The following is a 24,496-nucleotide window of genomic DNA, read 5'->3' on the forward strand; positions in this document are numbered from 1 at the left end:
TGCGTATACGAGAGATTCTCTTCTTTCCCTACCCTCGGGCTCTACTATTATAGGAAACAATCTTAACCACCTGCTCAGCCCTGGGATGCTCTTCAATTTCCTCCTTAGAGATCAGTCCGGGCCGCGACTCAGTTAATTGCCTGGGTCGGTGCCGGGCTCCCCAGTTCAGGAGCGCTGAGAAGTGGGCAATAGGTTATTCCAGAAGGGAGACGAGGCTCCGAAAAACTACAACTCCCAGGAGCCCTTGGGCTGCCACTCGGCAGCCTGGGCCTGGTGCATGCTGGGAGCAGTAAATGGCCTCCCGTCGCGGTAGGCTCATTGTTATGGAAGCTCAGAACAGGTAACCCTTACGCACGCCCAGTCACGTCCCAACTAGTTCAGCTTCTTTCCTTCCTGCAAGCTTCTTCTCTTTCCGGCCTCGTCCAGGCCCACTTTTCCCCGCTCCACTCCGCCCCCTTTTTATAAATTTTGGAGGGGGCGGGGCCTCTGGCAAGCGCGTTCCCGGGGGGTTTACACGCGCGTTCACGGGAGATTAGAAAGGGAGGGGACTACAGATTGGAGGTGGAAGGTGGCGAGTCTAGGAGACCGCAGATAATGGAAGGCGCATGCGTTCCAGGGGCGGTGCTGCGAGGCTTCGGGAATTCAGTAGGGGCGGGGCGGAAATGGGCTGGTGGGCTGGCGCACGCGTATTGGGCCGCCAACGTCCCGCCTCCTTTTTTAGGTTTCCTCACCTCCTCCACCACTCTTCCGGAAGTGCCGCCGCCCTCGCGCCCACCAGCGGCCACCCCCTGCGGCAGGCCCCGCCCCCTACCGGCTCCGCCCCCCAGCTCTCCGCCCCCTCCTCCGGTGGTGGCGCCGGCTTGCAACCCGGGTCGTGGTGGTTTCGGTGCCCGAAGCCGGGAGCGCGGAGTCGTTCCCGGAGCGCGGCCAGGCTATGATCGCGGGTCCCCGGCGTCCCGCTCCGGCCAACCAGAGTCCCTGTCTCAGCTTGTGCCCGTGCCTGAGCGGTCTCCTCAGCCCAGCTCCGCGGTGCGGTTGGCGGCGGCGGCGCCCGGCGCGCCCCCTCCTCCGATGGCGGCGGAGATCCAGCCCAAGCCGCTGACCCGCAAGCCCATCCTGCTGCAGCGGGTCGAGGGGTCCCAGGAGGTGGTGAATATGGCCGTGATCGTGCCCAAGGAGGAGGGCGTCATCAGCGTCTCGGAGGACAGGTACGGACCGCCGCCCCTCGGCCGCTAGGAGGGGCGGGACGGGCCGGCGGTCCCGGAGCCCGCGTCCCGGGCTGTGCCTTCACATCGGTGCAAGTGTAGACATACTCCCCCAAGTTTTTATTATAATGGGCATCCTGGTGATGCTGGTGTCCAGCTGCGCGCCGCCGCCGCTGCGTGGCTCTGGGAAGCGGAGACCAGACAGCGGCTTGCGCTCTGGCCTTGCCCGGGGCTGGTGGCGCAGGCCGGGCCAGGGTGGCCCTTGGACTAACGGTGCGCCGGCCACTGGACCTTGGTCCAGCCCTAAGGACAGAAGGGGGAGAGGGAGGAGCCGCCCAGCCCTGCAGGAGTGTGCGTGGGGAGGATGCTCCGAGAGCCTTTGCTAGATAACTAAGGGTTTTTGAGTACTCTGATACAGTTCTTAAGGGCTCCAGACTGAAAAAGTAAATGCCACTCCCTTCTCCCGAACAGTCCCACTGAATCCAGATCTCCCATACATCTTACACTGAACTCAATGAATATTGCAAGTTGTGAAAAGAGTATAACTTTGGGCTTCTGAACGAAAGGAGAGGTGCCTTTTCTTCTTTGGTCTCCTTATTTCTTCGAGCTCAAGGGGAAGCGCCTAGAACTAACTTGCAAGGGACCCCTGCTGCAAATAGCTCTTGAGTTCCTTCCCTTTGCCTGCTTCCTTTCTTTTTGCCTAATTTTGCTTAATTTGCAGAAGTGGAGCCAGTTGTTCTGCCTTTAATATTTTCTCTTGTTTTTCAGACAATAGCATTTTCGCTTTAACTTAATTCATTTAATGTGCCGAAATCAGGCTGATGGAGCTGATTTCCACAGGAATGCTGCCCGACTATAGTAATTATGCTATTTATCTGGAAGTATTGCTTCGATAATACCAACTAGCATTCTAAAAAATGTAACACTATAGAGGCATATGACAAGGGGCTTTTCCTTAAAACGGTAGTTAGGTTAATTTTTTTTTTTTTTTTAGATTTTCTTATGTTGAGGTAGAGAATTATTTTCTTGGTGACCAGTACAATTACAGTTGGAGGCAGGGGTAAAGCAACAGTATCGGTTACTGTCTTTATAGTCATTTCAGCACTTTGCATACAGTATGGTCTCAAAAATATTTGCCTGATAGATCTATTCATATGATAGGTTCCTCAATATCACTAGGATGAGTATATTAATGACACGTACTTGTCTACATCATACTCCATACAAAAGGTGTTCCATTCATTTCCTATGTGGATCTAATGGGAAAAATTGTAAACATACACCAAAGCGAGCAGTCTGCATTGAACAGAATAAATACATTCTGGAGTACGTGGATTAAAAACCTTTTGACATTCACAAAGAAGTTTATGAGGGTTTAATTTTTGGATAGAGGCAAAATTCTATTAAGGAGATTGCTTCTGGACCTAGAAATTTTTTGTTGCAGAATTGTTTTTAAAGGAATATATTTGACATCACTTTCCAGTTTATGACGGCTATGGATGAAGAACTGCTCAACCTAATTGCTGTAGGAAATTCATGAATAAGTTTGTTGAATCAAGTAAAAGAAGGAAAAAAGTTGGTTAAACCTAAGTTCCTTTGATATTAGTTTTTTTAATTTTTTTTTTAATGTTTTTATTTATTTTTGAGACAGAGAGAGACAGAGCATGAGCAGGGGAGGGGAAGAGAGGGAGACACAGAATCAGAAGCAGGCTCCAGGCTCTGAGCTGTCAGCACAGAGCCCGACGCGGGGCTCGAACTCACAGACCGTGAGATCATGACCTGAGTCGAAGTCGGATGCTCAACCAACTGAGCCACCCAGGCGCCCCTATTCCTTTAATATTAGTTTTAAAACTTTTTGCTTTGATTGATAGTTTGGCAGTGGAGATAAGTTTTCAGTTTTTAAGAGTTCAAAGGGATCTTGGAGGTTATTTGCTCTAACAGCTTCATTTTATGGATGGGAAGATTTAGGCCAGAGAATTTACCTGCCCAACCTGGTGAGCAGGCCTAGTCCTCAGGCTTCTGCTTCCCATGTTAGTGTGTTATCTTGAAGGGAACAGGGTTAGTGGGATGCATTTCAAGGTATTTAGTGGAACTAAAGTAGCATATATGAGAGAAACTGAAAGATAAATTTCATTTCAGGATAGGTCAAAAGAAATGTGATGTGTAGCTATATAGTAGCTTAATTTTTATGTTTTAGTTTATAGGGCAAATCATAGGAATTATTATTATAGGGTTACTGCTAAATAAATAAGGCCCACCCGTAAGTCCAGAATTATTCTTTCTTTTATTTTTTTTTTAATTTTTTTTTTTAACATTTATTTATTTTTGAGACAGAGAGAGACAGAGCACGAACAGGGGAGGGGCAGAGAGAGAGGGAGACACAGAATCTGAAACAGGCTCCAGGCTCTGAGCTGTCAGCACAGAGCCCGACGCGGGGCTCGAACTCACAGACCGTGAGATCATGACCTGAGCCGAAGTCAGACGCTTAACCGACCGAGCCACCCAGGCGCCCCAGTCCAGAATTATTCTTTACGTGTGTTTTATTAATATTCAGATTGACAAACCTGTGTTTCTGTACTCATGGGTGACAATAACTTTGTTATTTAGAGCTCAGTTTTGATTATTGTTTTCATTAGAAGAGAATTGATCTGTATTCTTTCCAGAATCCACTGTCAGTGCCATTTGACATAATGCCGAAGTTATGAAGATAGAATATTGATTTTCATCAAAACCTACAAAGCCATTTCCTTTAGCTATTCTGCTTTAGCTAGAAACTATAGTTTTCATTCCTGAACTGTAAGGTTAAACCACAAATAATGTCGTGTCCTGAATGGCAGTGTCTTGGAAATTTTTTGAAACCTGGTTTCCCTTTTTGACCTATGACTCCAGATAGCCCTTATCTAACCTTTGAAAACACTTAACATTTTCTATTTTAAACAGTATCGTAGATACTTATGGTCCCTTCATCTTCTCCATAGTTTCCCTAAGGTGCTATGTGTGTCTTACTCGTTGTAGTATCTTTACGGCCTAGCAAATTGCCTGATCCATGGAAGGCCCCCAGACATTTGCTGTGTGTCAGTGACTGATAACATTTTGATTGTTGTTCCTGAGAGCATAGCGTCTTAACTCTTGTTGGCACTTAGTTGATATTTATCGAATGACTTTTATGACAACCTATGAAAGCCCTGTGTGGACGAATGTACACTTGTGGGAAAAGGATTGCATTGGATGGATGGTCTTTAGGATACCTTAAAACTCTGGAAGTCCACGCGTTGCTTCATTCATTCCATCAACAAACATTTAAGTTTCTGTTGTGTTCCAAACACACGTGCAGACTCCATTGGGTGAAATGGCAAGATCGTTTGCAGATACAATTCAGTGGGGGGTAAGTTTTAGAAGATAATAAAACAAAACCACAGCCTCTAAGATTTAGTACTGAAAGGAGAATTTTCAGATGGGAAAGAGTGGCTGGACTCCACAGCCCTTATTGTCCCTGCATTTTACCTTCTTTTGGAGGATTCTTTCACTTGCATTCATTACCATGTTCATGCTACTGCTGCTGTCAGTAGTGGGCTGATAGTATTCTAATCTTCAGGCCAAATCTGCAGGTTTTTTGATAAAAACCCTCACCCTCCGTTCATGTTAGCACAGTTAGAACAATCTGGAACTTTCCTGGATACCAAGGAAGGAATATAAGAAATATATAAACAATCTGATTTTCAAGTTTAGATTTCTGGGGCTGTCATAACATAGGACCTGCTCTTGGAACTCACTGGCCGTTTCTGGGTCTGTCTTTGCTTTGAGAATAGCCGGATTCTATCTCTGGAGGACTTAGCTACCTTTGGTACTTTGGGTTCCTCGTGAGTCAGCTGCTTTCTGAACTATCTTTTCTGAGTAGATGCCATTTTAACATTCCTTGCTTAGGAGCTTCCTACAAGGCATCTTAGCTCCATGTTGGTTAACACTCATGTAGCCTGCAGCTTACCAGGGGCTCCCTTGTCTGGTCACACAGCCTCTTCTTCAATGATGAAGGCCAGGAGAGACCTCTCTCCGGGTGGGACTCAGCCCCATCTAGACTTTTATGTTCGTATGTTTCTTTATATGCGTATTTTAACACAAGTCAACAATTTTGGCATTCATATAGAGAGTTTTAGTAACTCTAGGTAGTTGCTATTGGGCTGTTATAGGAAGCTGTTCTTTCCCTAGGAGTCTGTACCTTTGCGGTGGGTTAGGGACGGGGGAGGGGGGGTCCCGTTTTTTATCTCCGTATTAGGAGATGTGCCGAAGATAGGTACAGTGTCCTCTGTGTTTGCCACAGAATCTCCTCTGCTCGTGGTGGTTAGAAAAAAGGAGTGCTCCTGCGGATGGGTCTTGTAGGATGAGTAGGAGTTCATGTGACAAAGTGAGGGTAGAGGAGAGAGCATTGTGGGTAGAGGGGGAAAAGAAAACTCCCATTCACTGAGAAGCACTGGAATGGTTAAGAGTGTAGATTCAGGAGCCAGTCAGCTTGAATTCAGAACTTAGCTCTGAGTGATTTGAGGAATCTGGAAAATTGGTTTCTCCAAAGGAGTCACTGTGAGTGGAACTTTCTAAAACCTCTGGGGGCAAGAATTTGAAATTATTTTCTGGATAAAAAGATCTGAGGGTGTGGTGGTGGCGTGTTGGAGAGGACGCTCTGTGGGGAGGGGACACTGTAGGGGATGAGGGTAATGAGGGGACTGTGGGGGGAACTACCACGTGATATTCTAACTTTAGTCAGGACTAATTTGTGCAGCACAGTTAGCAGTGTTCTCTATAATCCTTAAGGGTAGACAGAACCCCCCCAATGGTGCAGGAGTCAGATTTTTAGGACATCTGGTCCCTAGTGCCTAGCATAATGCAGTGTGTGTTCATTGAAGGAATTAGAAATGACTGACGGATCACCAGTTTGGAATGAAATGAGCCTGAAGAGGTGGTGAGTTTCCGGAGCAAAGATACTTGAGTTGAGCTTGAGAGAAATTTAGTAGTTTGCTTTCAGCCAGAACAGTGTAGCAGGGGATGGGGATTGGGAGGGACTGGGACAAGAGATGGGTTGGATTTTTTTTTTTTTTTTTTAATCTCTAAGACTTTTTTTTTTTTTTTTTAACTCTGAACTACTCGATTCTAAGTGGTCATGACTAGTTGACTGTTTGTTGAAAAAATATATTAAAATTTCATTTCATTTTATAAATCCTCATGCTGTTGGTTGATGTATCATTGGTTTTTACCATTCTGAAATCGCACTGTCTCAGATTTCTGGTTGAAACCATTGTTTCACTAATACTTACAGCTTGGCTCAGTTCAGCTGAGCTCCTAGTAGAGTTTTATGTACCATGTACTTCATAACACTTGCATAAAAAAATAGCTTTGAAAATGCAAATCAAAGTTTTCCTGCAGTGTAAGCATAGTTCTGAAGGTTGAGGAGTTCTTAAGAGTGAAGGTGTGAGGTCATTAAAGTCGACAAAATTAGAACCCATCTACACTAATTTTTGAGTGTGTCATGTCTCTATTTAATGGCATAAAATTAATAAACTTTCAACTCTGCACTTGAGACTCCTCACTTGGCAGTAATAATTGCTGGTTTCAAGGTCCCAAAATGGGAATTTAACCCATGTGATTGTTGAAAATCAGACCTTTATGCCGAATTCAGAGCATGAGGCAGTCTTTTTGCCAGCAGATCTGTCTGGAAACAGGCTGCCTCTGTGTCTTGAAAGGTCAGCATACAGATTGACTTTTTAAGAAAAGATCACTATTGGGAAGGCTTGTTTAAGGAGGCTTAGCTCTCCAGTGACCCCAGAGCTCCTGATGGTTCTGAATTTCCTACTTAATTTATGCGGTTCAACCCGATTTTGTCCAGGATCTCAAAGGTCTTAATGAGGGTACATTCATCTGGATATTGCAGGGCAGTGGAAAATTCTCACGCTCCTAAAATGAGGGATTCTTGGATTGTGAAATCCTGACCAACTAACTGTCTTATACGTCAAGTGTGACTAAACTTACTTTGAAAAAGAAAAACAGGTAAAAATCATAGGATGTTAGTAGCTGGAAGAGGCTGAAAAAGGAAATACTACTTTTACTTGCATAGCATCTTTCCCTGGCTCTGTTTTCACTTTGAATTTGGCTTTGAGAGGGAAACATTTTCTATTTGTTTTTGAGAATCACCTTGATGTCATGAAAAAGTTAACAGTTTTGGAGAAGTTAAAACACAGTGGCATTTAGAAATCAGTAAATGAATTGTGATTTAAGACTATTTCAAGTAGTGATCTGTTGATATCTATAGCAATAAACTAAATTATATACAGTATATACTTACCTGAAAAGAAAATGGCTATCAAGCCGAGGTTTTCTTCTTAACTATGGTTTCAGAATAGAAGGACTTCAAAAGCAGGTAATGCTTGTTTATTTTTATTTCTTTTTTTTTTTTTACACTTTATTTATTTTTGAGAGAGAGACAGAGTACAAGTGGGGGAGGGGCAGAGAGAGAGAGAGAGAGGCAGAATTCGAATAAGGCTCCAGGCTGTGAGCTGTCAGCACAGAGCCTGATGTGGAGCTCGAACTCACAAACTGAGAGATCATGACCTGACCGGAAGTCGGACGCTTAACTGACGGAGCCACCCAGGGGCCCCTATTTTTATTTCAATAGGTCTTCCAAGGAGATGCCACAATTAACCTAAACAATTTCCTGACACAGAAAAAATAACTTTGCTTGTGCAACTCCATTACTTTTTTTTTTTTTTTAATTTTTTTTTCAACGTTTTTTATTTATTTTTGGGACAGAGAGAGACAGAGCATGAACGGGGGAGGGGCAGAGAGAGAGGGAGACACAGAATCGGAAACAGGCTCCAGGCTCCGAGCCATCAGCCCAGAGCCCGACGCAGGGCTCGAACTCACGGACCGCGAGATCGTGACCTGGCTGAAGTCGGACGCTTAACCGACTGCGCCACCCAGGCGCCCCATTTTTTTTTTTTTTTTGAAAGGACAGGGGATCGCCTCAGCCAAATGCTGCATTTAGTCATTAGTAAAAATTAAGTCAGAGGTATAAGAAACCAGCAAATAAGACCAGAAAAGAAAACAAAGTCATCTGCTTGTCTCTTGGCAGGGTGTTCTGCTTTGTGCTCTCATGTGTCTTTAATTTAAGGATTCTTGGAAAAGAACTGGGACTGGGAGCCTGATCTCAGCTGTACCCAGCATTGACCTTGGGCATTTCCCAGGACATTTCATCACTCCAACTCTGGCAAAGGAGCATCATTCCATCTGGCAAAGGAGCATGTAGGAGTTCCTAGCTCTGACACTGACTATGTGATGTGCCCATGTAGTGACTAGACAAGCATAAAGTGTCTGCAGCCACATCACCCTAAAACCTTGAGTGGAGGAAGGTGCGCAGAGGGGGAAAATGTGGCATGAGACATCTGTAAAATGGTGCTTTCTGGAGCCTTTGGAGGGCAGCGGTTGTTTATTCCTGGATGAAATATTAGTATTGGTGCCTGATACTTAAACTGGATTCACTACATTCCTGCTTCTGGATGAATCTTTTAGTTTCAAATACTGAAGAGTTTAGCTCTGGGCAGTTTGCTGATCCCCATATCAGGGACTGAGTTGTCTAGAGTAATGCTTTTGAAACTTTTTTGGCCACATGTCATAGTAAGAAAAACATTTAGCATTGTTATCCAAGACTCTAAATACGCATACACACATGTCACCGAAACAACAGTATAAAATGGCATCCTTTTTAAAAAAATTTTTTTATTGTTTATTTATTTTTGAGAGAGAGAGCACAAGCCAGTAGGGGAGAGAGAGGGAGACACAGAATCAGAAGCAGGCTCTAGGCTCTGAGCTGTCATCACAGAGCCCGATGCGGGGCTCGGACTCATGAGCTGAGCTTTGAGATCATGACCTGAACTGAAGTCGGAGGCTTAACCAACTGAGCCACCCAGCTGCCCCTCTTTGCTTCTTTTAATACTAGTTCTACACTTTCAATTATTGTAGCGAATGAGTTGTTCTTGATGGCCAATGGCCTGAGTCTCTCTGGCCAGGTCAGTGAATTAATAGGACAGGCATCTTTTTTTGGCTTCAGATGATTGGCTCTTTCCCACACTTTAGGATTTCAGAGTTTCAGTTTCCACATCTGTAAATTGGCTCCTTCTGGAATTGTTGGGAGGTGTACATGAGCTGACATTCCCACAGCACTTGGTGTTGTACTGGGAGCATAGATGGTGCTGAGTAAAAGGCAGTTGTATTTTTTATGATTCCACCGTGCCTCTAGTAGGGAAGCTTTTCCTGCTGCTATGGTTCCATTAAGGCCTGCCTACTTTAAGAGTCACCTTGGAGACACAAAGGCAGGGCTATTGAATTTTTCTTTGTGTACTTTCATATATTCAGAGCCCTCGTCTTTCTTTTCTAGATGTAGAAGGGTAACGTTACTCTCATTTTTTTACTGCCACTGCCCAAACTTGCCCCTCGAAAATCAGTGATCAGGAGATCTATGTGGCTGCTGGCTGCTGTGCTCCTCCACAGGCTTCTTCCTTTTTCCATTTGTCATCTTGTCCTGAAACAGTGTGTCCATTGTCTCCATTGGTCTCCTGGAGGGCAAGGGCTGTGTCTTCCACATAGTGCATGGGGAATATTTGGAAGTAGGGATGTAATGCTAACTGAGCTGCCTTCAACTGAAAGCCTGGGCCTTATAAGCCCGCAGCTAGTGGGTTGAGTTCACCCTCAGGCAGATGTTGACCTGGTGCAATGTTTCTGGAAGTTTGAATCAGTAGCCAAGTTTTATAAATCTGGATTCCACATAAAATTCCAGATTGCTGGCTTCTCTTGACAAATGGGAAGATGGTGCTGTGCCAAGCCTCGAATTCTCCTCTTATGGGTCCCTTGCTCTGCCCACTTCTGGTTAGGGTCAGCCGGGCAAGGCCACGAGAGGGATGCCCACGCTGCCCACTGATGGGGAGACGGCACACGAGACGCAGCTTTGCTGTCTTCCTCTAAATCTGTAAGGTGACACTTGCCCTCTTGTGGAGTCAGTAGTTTGAGCTTTTGGGGTATTCAGAAGAAGAGGTAGAAGAAATGGAAAGATACCCAGAAAGCCCATATTTCTAGAAAGTTAGGTGGGGGTAGAGGGAGGATGCACATACGTTAAACATGAAGACGCCCTTTTGAAGGGATCCTGATGTTATACACAGCAAATATATAAAATAAAGGCAGGTATTGGTGAATCAGGCGTGGCATTTATCCCTCCCTATCCCCTCTCTGGAGGCTTCCTAACAGTGTTGGCGCTTGGGGCTCAAGTCCGGACAAGCTGGGTTGGACTCTCAGTTCTGCCACCTACTGGTTGTGTGATGATCCTTGGCAGCTGTAAAATGGGAATTAAAAGAACACCTACCCTGTGGGATACTTCTGAGGGTTCAGCGGTGCGGTGTTCTAAAGTGCCCCATCTAGCCATTCCTCAAGAATGTTAGGGTTTGCCTTCCTTCCTCCAGGCTGCTTTTCTAATCCTTCAGTAACTGTCTTGTGCCTCTAACTCTTCCTCGTCCCTTCTTTGTCTTTGAATCAATCCTTCTTTCCCTTTAGTGTTCATTCCATTCTTTCCTTATATGCCCGTGCTTCTGCAAAGAGGGCTCAAGCATCACGACACTAGTTCGGGAACCCTCTTTGATCCTCTTCTGAAATTGATGTTTTCATAGTTTTGCATACCGTATGTGAAAATACTTCATATACTGTCAGGTCCTATACAAATGTGAAGGACTGTGGCCGTAAATACAAAACATGAATGTATATTTTTGAGTTTAAATACATTTAAATTCTAATGTAAAAAACCAGTAAAATTACATTATTGCTTTTTATTCTGCAGATCTGGATTAATATTTTTCTGGAGTCAGTTACCCTCAGTAGAAAAAAGCTTCCCATGCTGTTAGGATTATAGTAACCTGTTTTAGTGCTCACTGGCATGTCTGGCCTTTGGAAAATACCAGCTGGTTGATATTTAAGAGGTTGATCTAGTTTGCGGGAGAAGGGATATTGGAAATGGCTAACTTATTGTATTCTGATTTTTGAATCTCTATCTATATTTAAAATTTTTTTGAATGTTTATTCTTGAGAGAGAGACAGACAGAGCATGAGTGGGAGAGGGGCAGAGAGAGAGGGAGACAGAATCTGAAGCAGGCTCCAGGCTCCGAGCTTTCAGCACAGAGCCCGACGTGGGGCTCAAACCCATGAGCCATGAGATCATGACCTGATCTGAAGTTGGACACTTAACCAACTGAGCCACCCAGGTACCACTTGAATTTATATTTGAATGGCTTCATAAGTTCTCTTTATATTCCAAAGCTTAGATGGTTAAGCAGTTTTGAAGAATGAATACTTCTTCTCCATAAGGTAAAATTAAATTAGAGGGGTTAGTTATGTTTAATCAGAATGGTTAGCTGAATTAGCATGCTGGTTGGGTGGATTAAATTGGTTTAGAATTTGGTTACAGTTCGTATCAGATGTGCACAATGTAGATCTTTGAGCTTTATCTGAACAGAGTAGGAAAAAAGCTGAGAAAAGAGAGTTCACTCAGTCTGAAAAGGTTCAGAGTAGTATAAGGGAGAGGAAGAGGCCCAGGCAAGGAGTCTCCAGAGGGATGTGTGAGTTGTCTATCAGTATATATATAATGTCTGTGGGTTGTCCTGTTTCTCTGGGTATGATATTTTCCCCACCCCTCTGGTTTTACTTTTTGTTAGTTTTCGTTTCAAAAGTGTACTACCTTGCTCTCTCTCTTTTTTTTTTTTTTTCCATCCCCCTGCCCCTCACACATGCCTAGCCTCCCCCATTATGAACATCACTCACCAGAATGTTACATTTTTACCAAGGATGAACTTATACCAACACATCATTATCATCCAAAGTCCATAGTTTACCTAGGATTCCCTATTGGTGTTATGTACTCTCTGGACAGATGTATAATGACATATCCGTCATTATAATACCAAATACCGTCTTTTTACTGACCTAAAAATACTCTATGCTCTGCCTGTTCGTCCTGTCTACCCCTTGCCCCCAATCACTGATCTTTGTATGGTCTCCATAGTTTTGCTTTTTCCGGATTGACTTCTTTCACTTAGTAATAATGCATTTTAGTTTTCTTTTCATGTCTTCCTGGCTCATTCCTTTTTAGCACCATTGTCTGGATATACCAGTTTATCCATTCACCCACTAAAGGACATTTTGGTTACCTCCAGGCTTTGGTAGTTATCAGTAAAGCTTCTGTAAACATCCGTGTGCTGGTTTTTGTGGATAAATACCAAGCAGCACAGTGGGTGTTGTGGCACATGCACGTTTGGTTTTATGAGAAACTGCCAGACTGGCTTCCCAAGTGTCTGTACCATTTTGCATTTTCACTAGCAGTGAATGAGAATACCCTTACCAGCATGTGGTGGTGTTAGTGGTCTGGATTTTGGCCATTGTGGTAGGCGTGTAGTGATATCTCATTGTTACTTTCATGAGCATTTCTCTGATGATGTGACGTGAAGTATATTTTCATATGCTTATTTGCCATCTGTAGATACTTGTTGGTGAGGTGTCTGTTAAGGTCTTTTGCCCATTGTTTAAATTGAATTGTTTGTTTTCTTACTGTTGAGTTTTAAGAGTTCTTTGTATATTTTGGATAAATAGTCCTTTATTGATGTGTCTTTTGTAAATATTTTCTCCTGGTCTGTGGCTTGTCTTCTAATTCTCTTGATGTTGTCTTTCACTGAGTGGAAGTTTTAGGTTTAAAGAAGTAAATCTTCTCAATTATTCCTATCATGGATTGTGTGTTTGGTGTTGTACCTAAAAAGGTGATCACTATACCAAAGGTCATCTAGATTTTCTCTTATGTCATCTTCTGGGAGTGTACTGTAAGTTCCTGACATTTTGATTGTGGAAGCATTCAGTTCAAAAGACAGTCATTTTGAGTAAACGTGTTGCCACTTGTATGATGCAGCTACTAGTAAAACAACCAGGTAAGGAACTAGGCCATTCCCACACATGAAGGTCCTTCTTTCAAAAAGCCCCGGGTAACCTGGGTAAGTGACCGCTTGAGTGACCCCACTTCTCGCTTTCAGTGCCCTAATTCTTGGTCTCATGGTTTTTTTGTTTTGTTTTTTTTTTGAGAGAGAGAGAGAGAGAGAGAGCGTGAACGTGAGTGGGGGAGAGGCAGAGAGAGGGGGAGACAGAGGGTTGGAAGTGGGTTCCACACTGACAGCAGGGAGCCCGATGTGGAGCTCGAACTCATGAACCGTGAGATCGTGACCTGAGCTGAAGTCGGCTGCTCAATAGCCTGAGCCACTCACGTGCCCCTTGCTCTCATGTTTTAACTTAGCCGGTAAAGAATGAACCCATGAAGCCCTAGATATCACTCTTGGACAAAGGCAGAGCCTGGGTCCGCTCTCTCTCTCTCTTTCTCTACCTGTGACCTCACTGTGGCCCTCTGGAATGCCGTGTACCCTCCAGAATTTATGAGTAATAAATCTTTTTCCTCAAAGTTCTGTAATGGTTTATCGCAGAAATGTAGTTTCTAATTGTAATAAGAACTCAAGAGCTGGCCCGCAGGCCATGAGTAGGTGCCCTATTGGGGGAAGTGTCTGTGGAGCTCACCATGAGTGATACGTACGCTGCAGGCCTTCTTAACGGAGGCTCGGGACTGTCAGAACAGAGTTTTCTAGTTTCGCATTTTACATTTGGGTCTATGATCCATTTCGAGCTAACTTTTGTGAATCTACTCTCTAGATTCATTCTTTTGCATGTATGTGGATGCCAGTCTTCTGAGCACCATTGTTGAAGAGGCTATCTTTGCTCCCTTATATTGCCTTTGCTCCTTTGTCAAAGATCAGTTGATGGTATTTGTGGGGTGTCTGTGTCTGGGTTCTGTATTCTGTTACATTGATCAATTTATCTGTTCTTTTACCCATACCACACCACTTTGATTACTGTAGCTTTATAGTAAGTCCTGAAGTCTGATAGCATCAATCCTCTAACTTGGTTCTTGTCTTCCAGTATTGTGTTCACTACCCTGGGCCCTTTGCCTCTCCATCTAAACTTTAGAATCGGTTTGTCAATATCCATAAAATAACTTACTGGGATTTGGATTGCATTGAAAATATATATCAAGTTGGGAATATTGATACTATTGAGTCTTCCTATCCATGAATGTGGGATGTCACCTCATTTATTTAGTTATTCTTTGATTTCATTCATCAGAATTTGGTAGTTTTCCTCATATAGTTCTTGAATATATTTTGCTAGATTTATACCTAAGTATTTCATTTTTGACAGTACTAGTGTAAATGGTACTGTTTTTTAATTTCAGGTTCCACTTGTTCATTTCTGGTATATAATAAAGCATTTGACTGTTGTATATTAACCTTGTGTCCTGCTGCCTTGCTATACTACTTACTCTACTCTTTAATAATTTAAAATTCTTAAATGAATCTTTAAGAGGTGCATACATCTGGAGGGATAGATCAGTATCAGTACTGAACTCAGAAGGTCTGTACATGCTCTTTAAGTTGTTGATTTGTTGATAAGTGAACAAAAAATTAGTTTCTTGAGATTACTTTGAGTAGCTTCCAGTGATCCATTGGAACTAGGATGGTCCTTTTGTGTCTTTGACTATAACTGACATTTTTATGTTTTGAAATAGGGGTGTGTTTATGCCTTACCACTAAGTAATTATTGGGAAATTCCATTCTTGAGCCTGAAGGACTGAACTTGAGCTTGAAAACTTGAAGCATTGGACAGTTTTTACATAGCACAAATATTAAGTTTGTCCTTTCGAATATGCTGTCGTAGTCAGGATTTTCAGGGCCCAGCATTGCTTATTTCTACTTTTACAAAACTTTTACTTACAAAAATTGATCTCTTTTCTGCTTTTCTTGCCTACTAGTCCATGCCCATATTATGTGGAAAAGTGAGGCTAAAGCTGGTGATGAATCCTGGATGGATTTGCAGAGAGATTGGGATCAAAATGGCATTTAGTTATTTGAAATGTAATTTAGCTAGGAGATTGCCACAATTTGAGAATTTAATAATCATCGTAGAAACAAGGTTTTAAGGTTAAAAAAGAAAAGGTTGCTTATTTGGTAGTTCATTTCCTGTGGGTACTAATTAATCCATACCATAACTGAAGTTCTGAATATTTGAACGAAAAATAGCAGGTAAAAATAGCTAGATGCCGGCAGTTACATTTAAAAAACAATTAAACTTGTTTTTAAGGTGATAGTACACGCAATTGTGAAATTCAGAAGGCTAGCCTGAGAAAAATGAAACTCCTTCCCACTTGTGGGTCTTATGATTTTGTGAAAGGAAAGCTGATAGGATTTGCACATGCTCTCTCTGACACGTGCCCTGATATGGATCTCTTTGGGCATTTCTGCTTTCGCAGCTGTGAACTTCACTCGTAGAACTACTCTGGCCATTAGCAGTGTTTGCATGTGGCTTCCCCTCCTCCTCCGCCTGATCTGATAGCTGTATTCCCTCAGCACACTCTTTGTGTATTTGTTAAAACACCTCCTAACATGCATTAAAATTATTTATCTATTTATCTTCTGCTCTGGGATCCTCAGCACCGTGTTGTTTTTCAAGGCCTCTGCTCAGAACTTAGAACACAGTAGGCAGAATTGGAGCAGTAGACGTTTCCGTTGTGTGTCGGTTCACGGTGAGGGAGGGAACCACTCTGGAAACCAGTCGTCTTCTGGTGATAGATAATGGTACAGTCTCTTTGGTTGCTTTGGTAATGTGAACAGAAACCAGCTCTGGAGTTTCCTGGCAGAAGGCTCAAGTATCTTGCAGAATCTGAGGACAGGGAGGCATTTGGACTCCAGGAATAGAACTAAAGACTGGAGCTTATGGAGAACCAGGAAGTCTTTTCTCCCTGTTGCTCCTGAGTTTCTCATTGTCTGCTCCATTCTTCTCTCTCGCTTACACTGGCTGTCTCTATTTCTTACTTAGTCACATGGCAGAATATGGCTGCCATCTGCTCCCGCAGCATACACGTTCTAGTGTAGGTAAGCAAGGAGAGAGGGATTGAGGTCAGGCCGCCAGTTCCGGTTCCAGGGTTCCTTGGGGAGGGACTTACTGGTACAGCCATGGTAGACTGTTCCCTTTGGGACTGTGACCACACGTGGGCTCCTGTTGCAGGTTATGGCCATCACTGCTTCAGCCTGTGGAGTGGGGAGGGGAAAGGGCAAGCGTCAGATAAGAGATGGAAAGCACGCAATCCAGCAAGTGCCCGCTGCTGGAGCAGTGTGGGCGTAAGGTGAGATCATGCCCTTGTAGCTTGGTGTGGTGTTGGTAGTTGCTCTAGTAGCAGCAGAATAAGGAACACCGACGTGCTTTTCTCATGATCTTCATTGCCTGACTTTCTTTGAAATCTGCTCATATAGCACCTGGCACCGTTTTCTCCTCATTGCTTCCTTTGCTGATTCGACATGTTGACTGCTATTTTCTTGTAGTGGATATAAGGTGGAGAATGGGTAGGTACTCACTATGAATGTTTGCTGAGCAAAAGCCATTATTATAGTGACAAATTTTAGCGCCAGCGAGCAGACCCCATATGGTAACCATATTTTCTAAACGCCAAATCGAAACACATGCTAAAGGAAAGTTTTTTTTCCCCCCTGATAGATGAACTTACATGCATATTTCATTATATTTTTAACAAACTGAAATTTGAAAAATGACATTAAGCACATATGGGCACAGTATGTATTCCATTTCAGGGAGAAGGCTGGAAAGCCTCAAGAATATTAATAGTAGTTAGTAATAGCTGACATTCATTGAGTCCGTGCCATGTGCCAGGCACTGTGTTAAGCCCTGTATGTGCCTTTTCTTGTTTAGTCCTCAAGGTGATTTTATGAAGCTGGTATTTTACTCTCATTTGAGAGAGGAGGGAACAGATGCTGCCAGGAAGAGGCAGGGTGAGGATGTGCCCTTGCATCGTGGAACTCTCCAACCCTTCCTTTTAGCCTCAATGTGCTATGCCACCTCTCAGAGGCCTCAGTAGGGAGGTAGAGGGACCAGCCTCCATGGAGATCACAAAAGGCTGAATTTGGTTTTTCAGAGGAAAAGCTAGCAAATCAACTAACTAGTCAACACATGATAGCACAAATTAAGAAGAAAAGAGGGTAGATGTGCTTTTACATCCTTACGATGCCCTTCTTTACCGCTCTGAGTGTTGGTATTCCAAAATATGCCAAAATTGTAGGTGTGAAAGAAATCACCCAATTAAAAAATGGACGAAGGACCTGAAGAGACGTTATTCCAAGGAAGATATGTGAATGGCTCACAGGTGCATGAAAAGTTGCCCAACATCACTAATCATCAGGGAAATGCAGATCAAAAATGTATTGAGATATTACCGTATGCCTGTTAGAATGGCCATCATCAAAAAGACAAAAGATAATGAATGCTTGGCAAGAATAAGGAGAAAATGAAACCCTTGTGCTCCGTTGGTAGAATTGTAAATTGGTGCAGCCACTGTGGAAAACAGGATGGAGGTTTCCTCAAAAAACTAAAAATTGTACTACCATATAATTTAGCAATTCCACTTCTGGGAACATATCCAAAGCAAACAAAAATACTATGTTGAAAAGGTACCTGCACCCCCATATTCATCACAGCATTATTTACAATAGCCAAGTTACAGAAACAACCTAAGTGTTCACCAATGGATGAATAGATAAAGAAGGTGTTTGTATACAGTAGAATATTACTCAGCCATGAAAAAGGACATCTGCCGTTTGTGACAACACGGATGGACTTTGATGGCATCGTGCTAAGTGAGTAAGTCAGAGAAAGAAAATACTGTATGGTATCACTTACATGTAGAATCCAGAAAAAAAAAAAATTGAACTCCTAGAAAAAGGGATCAGGTTTCTGGTTATCAGAGGCACGGGGTAGGGAGAGGGGAAATTGGAGGAAGGTGGTCAAAAGGTCTAAACTTGCAGTTATAAGACAAGTAAGTCCTAGGGATATAATGCACAGCACGATGACTGTAATTGACTGGTTACAGTGACTGGTATATGTGAAAGTTGTTGAAAGAGGAAATCCTAAGAATTCTCATCACAAGGAAAAAAAAACTTTTTTTTTTTTTTTTTTTTGGTATCTATGTAAGATGTTGGATGTTAACTAAACTTACTGTGTTAATCTTTTCACACTAAAAAAAAAAAGACTTGTTGACCCCAAACAAACAACATTATAGATACAACTTTGACTTCTGTCAAAGGGCTACACATTTATTGATGGACAGCAGGGTCTGTGAATGAGGAAGGCCTTTTAGGCTGCATGGGGCCTTTATCAGTTAGGCCTAACCCAGTACAGGCTTATTTTTCTCATATAACAAAACATCTGGAGATAGGTGGTCCTTATGCCTTCTTGCTCTGCCATCTCCAGTATGTGGCTTTCTTCCCTATAGTGGCCTCATGGCTCAGGATGGCTCTTTGGCTTTCAACTTGGCATCTGCTCATAACTCTATCACAAGACCACTTAACTGCAAGGGAGGATAGGGTGTTTGTTTTCAATACTTTAACAAAATTGGATATGGGGAGATGATTGCTCATAGGAGGCCCTTGGCTAGGGGAGCTATCCTATACTGCTTTGACTAATGTTGGCTTTAAGCTTGGGAATAGCTTGGTCTCCAGATAGGTTCCATTTGAATTTTGTAGCCTGCAAAGCTGATTTGAACTCTTCCCCTCCCCCCAACTCTGTCCTTCCTGCTAATATTACAGGACTGCCTTTGCCTCTTGGGATAGATTCCCAGATTGGCCTGAATGCTGTAATCTAAATCTTTATATGTGGGGACCTGTGTGTGTGTGTGTATGTGTTTCTCTTTTTCTTTCTTTCTTTCTTTCTTTCTTTCTTTCTTTCTTTCTTTCTTTCTTTCTTTCTTTCCTTCCTTCCTTCCTTCCTTCCTTCCTTCCTTCCTTCCTTCCTTCCTTCTTCCTTCCTTCCTTCCTTCCTTCCTTCCTTCCTTCCTTCCTTCCTTCCTTCCTTCCTTCCTTCCTTTCTTTCTCTTTCTTTTTAAAAGATCTTTTATTTGTAAGTAATCTCTATCCAACATGAGGCTTGAACTCACAACCTCGAGATCAAGAGTCGCATGCTCTACCGATGTAGCCAGCCAGGCGTGGGGACCTGTGTTTCTTAAGCGAATGAATATAGGCCTGGGACTTTGATGATTAATGTATGAGTGCTTTGGCCATGGACCACCGTGAAGTTCGTCAATTAATCTGAAATATTAGAAAGTTTGCCAATTCTTGACAGCCTCTTAGAACCATTTGAAACCATCCATTTGCTCTTCTCATTTAGATGCCAGATACCAAACTGCTGGCAGAATTTGTAAATGCTGAACCACTGTATGTTTTCTAAATGTGTAGTAAGTATGTTTTCTGTTAATATTTATATTCAGAATATCTGGTGCAGAAGTACCCTTGTGGGGGTTTAATTGTAGGTGTGGTGAGGTAGTGATGTCTTCGGCTCCCAGGGCTGCCCGGGAGGGCCTGGGGTAGTTGGACTACCTGGGCTGTGTGCTTCTGGCTGGGAAAACCTTTAGGTGTCAGGGTGCCGTAAGGGGTTGGGAAGCACCTCTCTCGGGACACTCATGGCTTTTATGTTGGGCTTATTACAACAACCAAGTCATCAAACCTGCCCACGTTTTCTCGCTGACATTCTGAGCAAGATATCGAAGGATGTTTTCTTTACATTGTAATATAAATAAGTTCCCCACAGTTTAAATTATGGAATCGTTCGTGGGCTACAGTCAAGCAACGTCTTATGGTATAAAGAGGGTGAGAGAAGGACTTACAGGGCCTAACTTGAAATTATGCTTTTCTCACTTAGTCTTCATTTGTCTCAGGGTCAGCTTCTTAATTTATAAAACAGGGAGAATAATGCTGCCTTCTTCATAAGACCGTGGTGAGAATTAAATGAAATAATGGGGATGAAAATACTTTTGTAAAGCTCCGTGAGGGGCCACCAAATCCCATGGCCATAGGCACAAGGCATGTAACATAAATGAGGGAAGCAGCATGCTTTGAGAATAATTAGTTGTAAGTAGGTCGGGCCTCCGCGTCAGTGATACAAGAGGGTGTGGCGGGGGTTGTGAGGAGTGCTTGCCTCCTGAAAGAGGACGGCACCTTCTCAGATCCAGCAAATGTTTGCCATGTGGGAATTCAGGCCCCGTGTCTCCAGATCCTTGGATTCTTCAGGAAGTACTGTAAACCCAGATTTTTTTGTGACATCTTTAATTTTTTTTAAAAATTAATTTCTTTATTTTGAAAGAATGGGAAAGAGAGAATCCCAAGCAGGCTCCTCGCTGAGTGGAGCTCGACGTGGGGCTCGATCCCACAAACTGCGAGATCATGACCTGAGCTGAAGTCGAGAGTTGGACACTTAACCGACTGAGCCACCCAGGTGCCCTGCCATCTTTCAGTTTCTTAAGTTCATGCAGGGGTGCTGAGCGAGGATCCTGCTTGGGATTTTCTCTCTGTCCCTCTCTCCATGCCCTTCCCTCATTCATGGAACACATGGCACGCACACAGTCTCTCTCAAAAATAAATAAATAAATAAATAATAAAGTTAGTGAGAAAACTGTTTTTACAAACTCTACAGAGCAAGCAAAATATTGACCTGGGCTGGAGTCTCCCCTTTGTGTTCTAAATACTAATTTCTTTGGAAAATAATGCACACCAATTTATAATATGTATTGGCGAGGTTTCCAGTTAGAAAAGGCAGCTATATTAGGGTTGCCTCCTTCCTGTTGTCATTTTGTCCTCTCAGGTTTCTGTTTCACATCCTCCACTGAAAGTTTCTTCCCTGAGTATGTTGAAGAACATATCCCTATAATGAAACAATCCCTCTATCAAACAAAAATTCACATGGAGGGACTCTTTTAGTAGCTAGGAATCACGTAAGTCTTGACTTTTAGCTATGAAACAGAGATACACCCAAAGCCTAAGGAAAGGGGAGTCTATTATGAGCTGGCAGAAAACTTCCTGGAACGCAGGGGTGGAGGAAATGTGGCTGAGCCTTATGAACGTCAAGGTTTGGGAACAGGAGAGACTTGAGGACCCTTTAGAGCTGTGCTTTCCAATATGGTAGGCACTATCCACATGTGACTATTTAAATTTAAATTTAAATTAATTAAAATGAAAACTTTCTTCGTCGTGGCACTAGCTGCATTTCAGATCCTCAGAAACCACATGTGGCAGATTATTGAATGTTTCTGTCCTCACAGAAACTTCTGTCGAACAGTTTGGGAGAGAAACAGGGCCATGAAGTGGGAGGTCTAGTTAAAGGTTAAACTAAATGACGCTGGTGCCTGAGCTGAAGCACTGGCAGTGGGCACACTGAAGGACCGCAGGCTTACTGGGGAAGGTTACGCTTGGGGAGGCAGCACTGTGTAGGGGTTAGAGCGAGGACTGGTGTCACATTTGAGTCTGCTCTCCCATTTCTTAGCTGTATGGTCGCAGCTAAGTTACTTAAGGCTCAGTTTCCTAGGCTAAAAAATGGGGGTTGTTGAAGCCTTGGGAATGGATGCAAGAACCCAGGGAAAATGGGTAGAATGAAAAGGGAGGATGATGAGCAGTGTGATCAGAGAAGCTGCTGGGGAGGCTTGCAGTGAGGCCTGTTAGTCGGGGAAGATCTCAGAAAGAGATGGACGCTAACCAAGTTTCTTTTTTTTTTTTCAACGTTTATTTATTTTTGGGACAGAGAGAGACAGAGCATGAACGGGGGAGGGGCAGAGAGAGAGGGAGACACAGAATCGGAACCAGGCTCCAGGCTCCGAGCCATCAGCCCAGAGCCCGACGCGGGGCTCGAACTCCCGGACCGCGAGATCGTGACCTGGCTGAAGTCGGACGCTTAACCGACTGCGCCACCCAGGCGCCCCTAGACGCTAACCAAGTTTCTAAAGGGGAGTGGATTCTGGATTAGGGGTTGGCCGTTGTCCATCCACATAAGGATAGCACATTGGTTGGGAGTATGGGCACCGGAGTCAGACGTGGGTTCACTGTCACCATATACTAGCTCTGCTAGTGTGTAATTAACGTACAGGCTCTCTATTACCTGGACCTCTGTTTTCATACGTGCTAATTGGACATGGTAATAGAATTTAGAATTTATTTCAAAGGGTTTTATTAAGGGATATAATTCATATACAGACTTAGTAAAGAGTCTGAAATGCAGTAAACATTCAGTAGATGTTAGTTTTGTTATTTAAGGATCCATCCTTGAAAAGTGAAAGTTCAGTGTTGAATAACAAGAGAATCATGGTGGATGTGGATTGTACAAACATGGAGAGTTTTCACCAAATATGTGTTATTAAAGCTAAAGGGCACCGAGTCGGAAATTTAGAATGACAAGGAAATAACTGTGGTGTAAATGAAAAAGCGTTACTTTTGTGTATACTGTGGGACTCATTACCCAGAGCCTGCTAGAGAAATATACTTCACAAAGTTCAGAATAGTTGAAGGCATGGATGGTGACCCCATACTGGACAATTAAGAGGATGCTGGGATATTTGGTGCATCTGAGAGAGCAAACATGAGGTGCAGGAGACATTTTAAATGTTTTCTTTGGGGACTAATAATTACATGTCTTACAAGGGACCGGGAAGAGGGCTTTTTCAACATTTTATCATGGTAAGTCGCTTCCAAATGGATGCCTTTTTTTTCCTCGTTGCTACTCTGTGAGCTTGCTCTTGTCTTTCCTCCTTTTAACTTTCCTCCTCCTAAACTTTTAAACCTTTACTCTTCTCTTCCCACCTCCAATCAAAAAGCACGAAGCAGAGACAGCAAAAGATGGTATTGGGTGGTAAAGAAAGCCAGATAGACCTGTCTGGATGAAATCCCAGCTCCTCCATTGACTAGCATATTCTCTCAGAGAGGTGGAAGTCATTTTTAAAATGTGTCATGTTCGTGAGGATTGAAGGACGGAAGGAGTCGTACGTAAAGCTCTTGGCACACGGTAGGAGTTTTTAGATGTGAGAAAACGCATTAATTCAGCTGATACCTCCGGTTCAAAGTTCAGGTTTTTGAATTTTAGTTTTTAGTTTTTTGGTGGGGTGCTTGTGTCCTTACCCTTAAGCACAGCGTCTGGCACTCAGTAACTGTGCAGTAAATCAATAATCCAAGAATTTATATAACTGTTTGTATCTGTGGTGAAGAAATTGCCTGGGGGTAAAGCTGTTCTTTCTGTGCTCGTTTACCTTCAGGGATGCACCCAGATCAGCTATTATTAAAACTAGTTATTTGGGAAACAGCCACTCCATAATGGTGGCTGTTGTAATAATCCAGCAACTGGATTTTAAAGCGGAAAAATTCACCTTTGATTATAGCACTGTTGTTTTTGGGCTTTTTGTTTTTTAACGAAATATATCGTGTTTATATCCGTGGGATATGAACCAAGAAGGTCACAGTGTGCTTACAAATGCAGTATTGTAGTGGGAAGTGACTTGAACCTTTTTTGTACTTGGAATCATTTTGATTAAAAACTAACAAGTGTAATAAATGCTAGAACTCCCATGGTGCACTGTATTTTCAGTTTTTAAATAACATTATATACTTTATAGGATAAAATGGCGATATTTATAGGAGATATTTGCTGGCGTTGTCACTTTTAATTTATGATTCACAGTACCTACCTGCATGGCAAAGTAATAATTTTTCACCATTTAATTCTAGAGGTTGTTAGTTTCTTTCCCATTGAACAGGCCAGATCATTTATCTTGCTCTAATACTCTGCTGCAGAAAGCAGTGTCCCTATAGTGCCAGCGTTTACTTATTCAGTGACTTCAACTGTATGAGATGTAGCTGAAAACCAGAAAATAAGCAAAGTAACCTTTAGGCAGTCAAATGGGGCGTAAGAACTCCGCTTACTAATTTGTACACTTTCCTCCTAGAAATACCCCTTAGACACCTACTTAAATAACTGATATCATACTGAAGTAAACTTACTGCAGCGTCATACTTCATTGTCTTGAAGTTACAGTTTTTTTTACCTTTCAGTATTTCTGACGTCAGGATTAGTGGCTTTCAGCAACAGTCATTCCTTGCCTAGGATTTGAGGAGATGGCTGGTGGCTGGTCGACCGGCCTGGACTTGTTCACATGGCAGAAAGGCAGCATCAGGAGACAGCGCCAGTCCCAGTGTGCAAGCCCTTTCCCAGCTTCTGAGTCACAGTTGCCAATGTCCCATCAGCCAGAGCAAGTTACGAGGCCTCGCCCAGAGTCAGGAGTGGAGAAATACTCCGCCTCTTGCCGAGAG

At 43.1% G+C, this 24,496-nt stretch overlaps 1 protein-coding gene across 1 annotated transcript in view; it reads left to right on the top strand.

Annotated features, from left to right (window-relative positions):
• Positions 1 to 268: 268 nt before the first annotated feature.
• Positions 269 to 24,496, top strand: part of WDFY2 (WD repeat and FYVE domain containing 2) — a 183,507-nt gene continuing 159,279 nt past the window's right edge. The window contains exons 1-2 of the mRNA XM_025924453.2: positions 269 to 340; positions 722 to 1,208. Of these exons, the coding sequence (XP_025780238.1) occupies positions 1,072 to 1,208 (137 nt within the window). The 5' untranslated portion in view covers positions 269 to 340; positions 722 to 1,071. The remainder of the gene's footprint in view (positions 341 to 721; positions 1,209 to 24,496) is intronic.

This window comes from Puma concolor, chromosome A1, assembly GCF_028749965.1.
Source record: "Puma concolor isolate L17-30 chromosome A1, mPumCon1.1.hap2, whole genome shotgun sequence".
Lineage (NCBI taxonomy): Eukaryota > Metazoa > Chordata > Mammalia > Carnivora > Felidae > Puma > Puma concolor.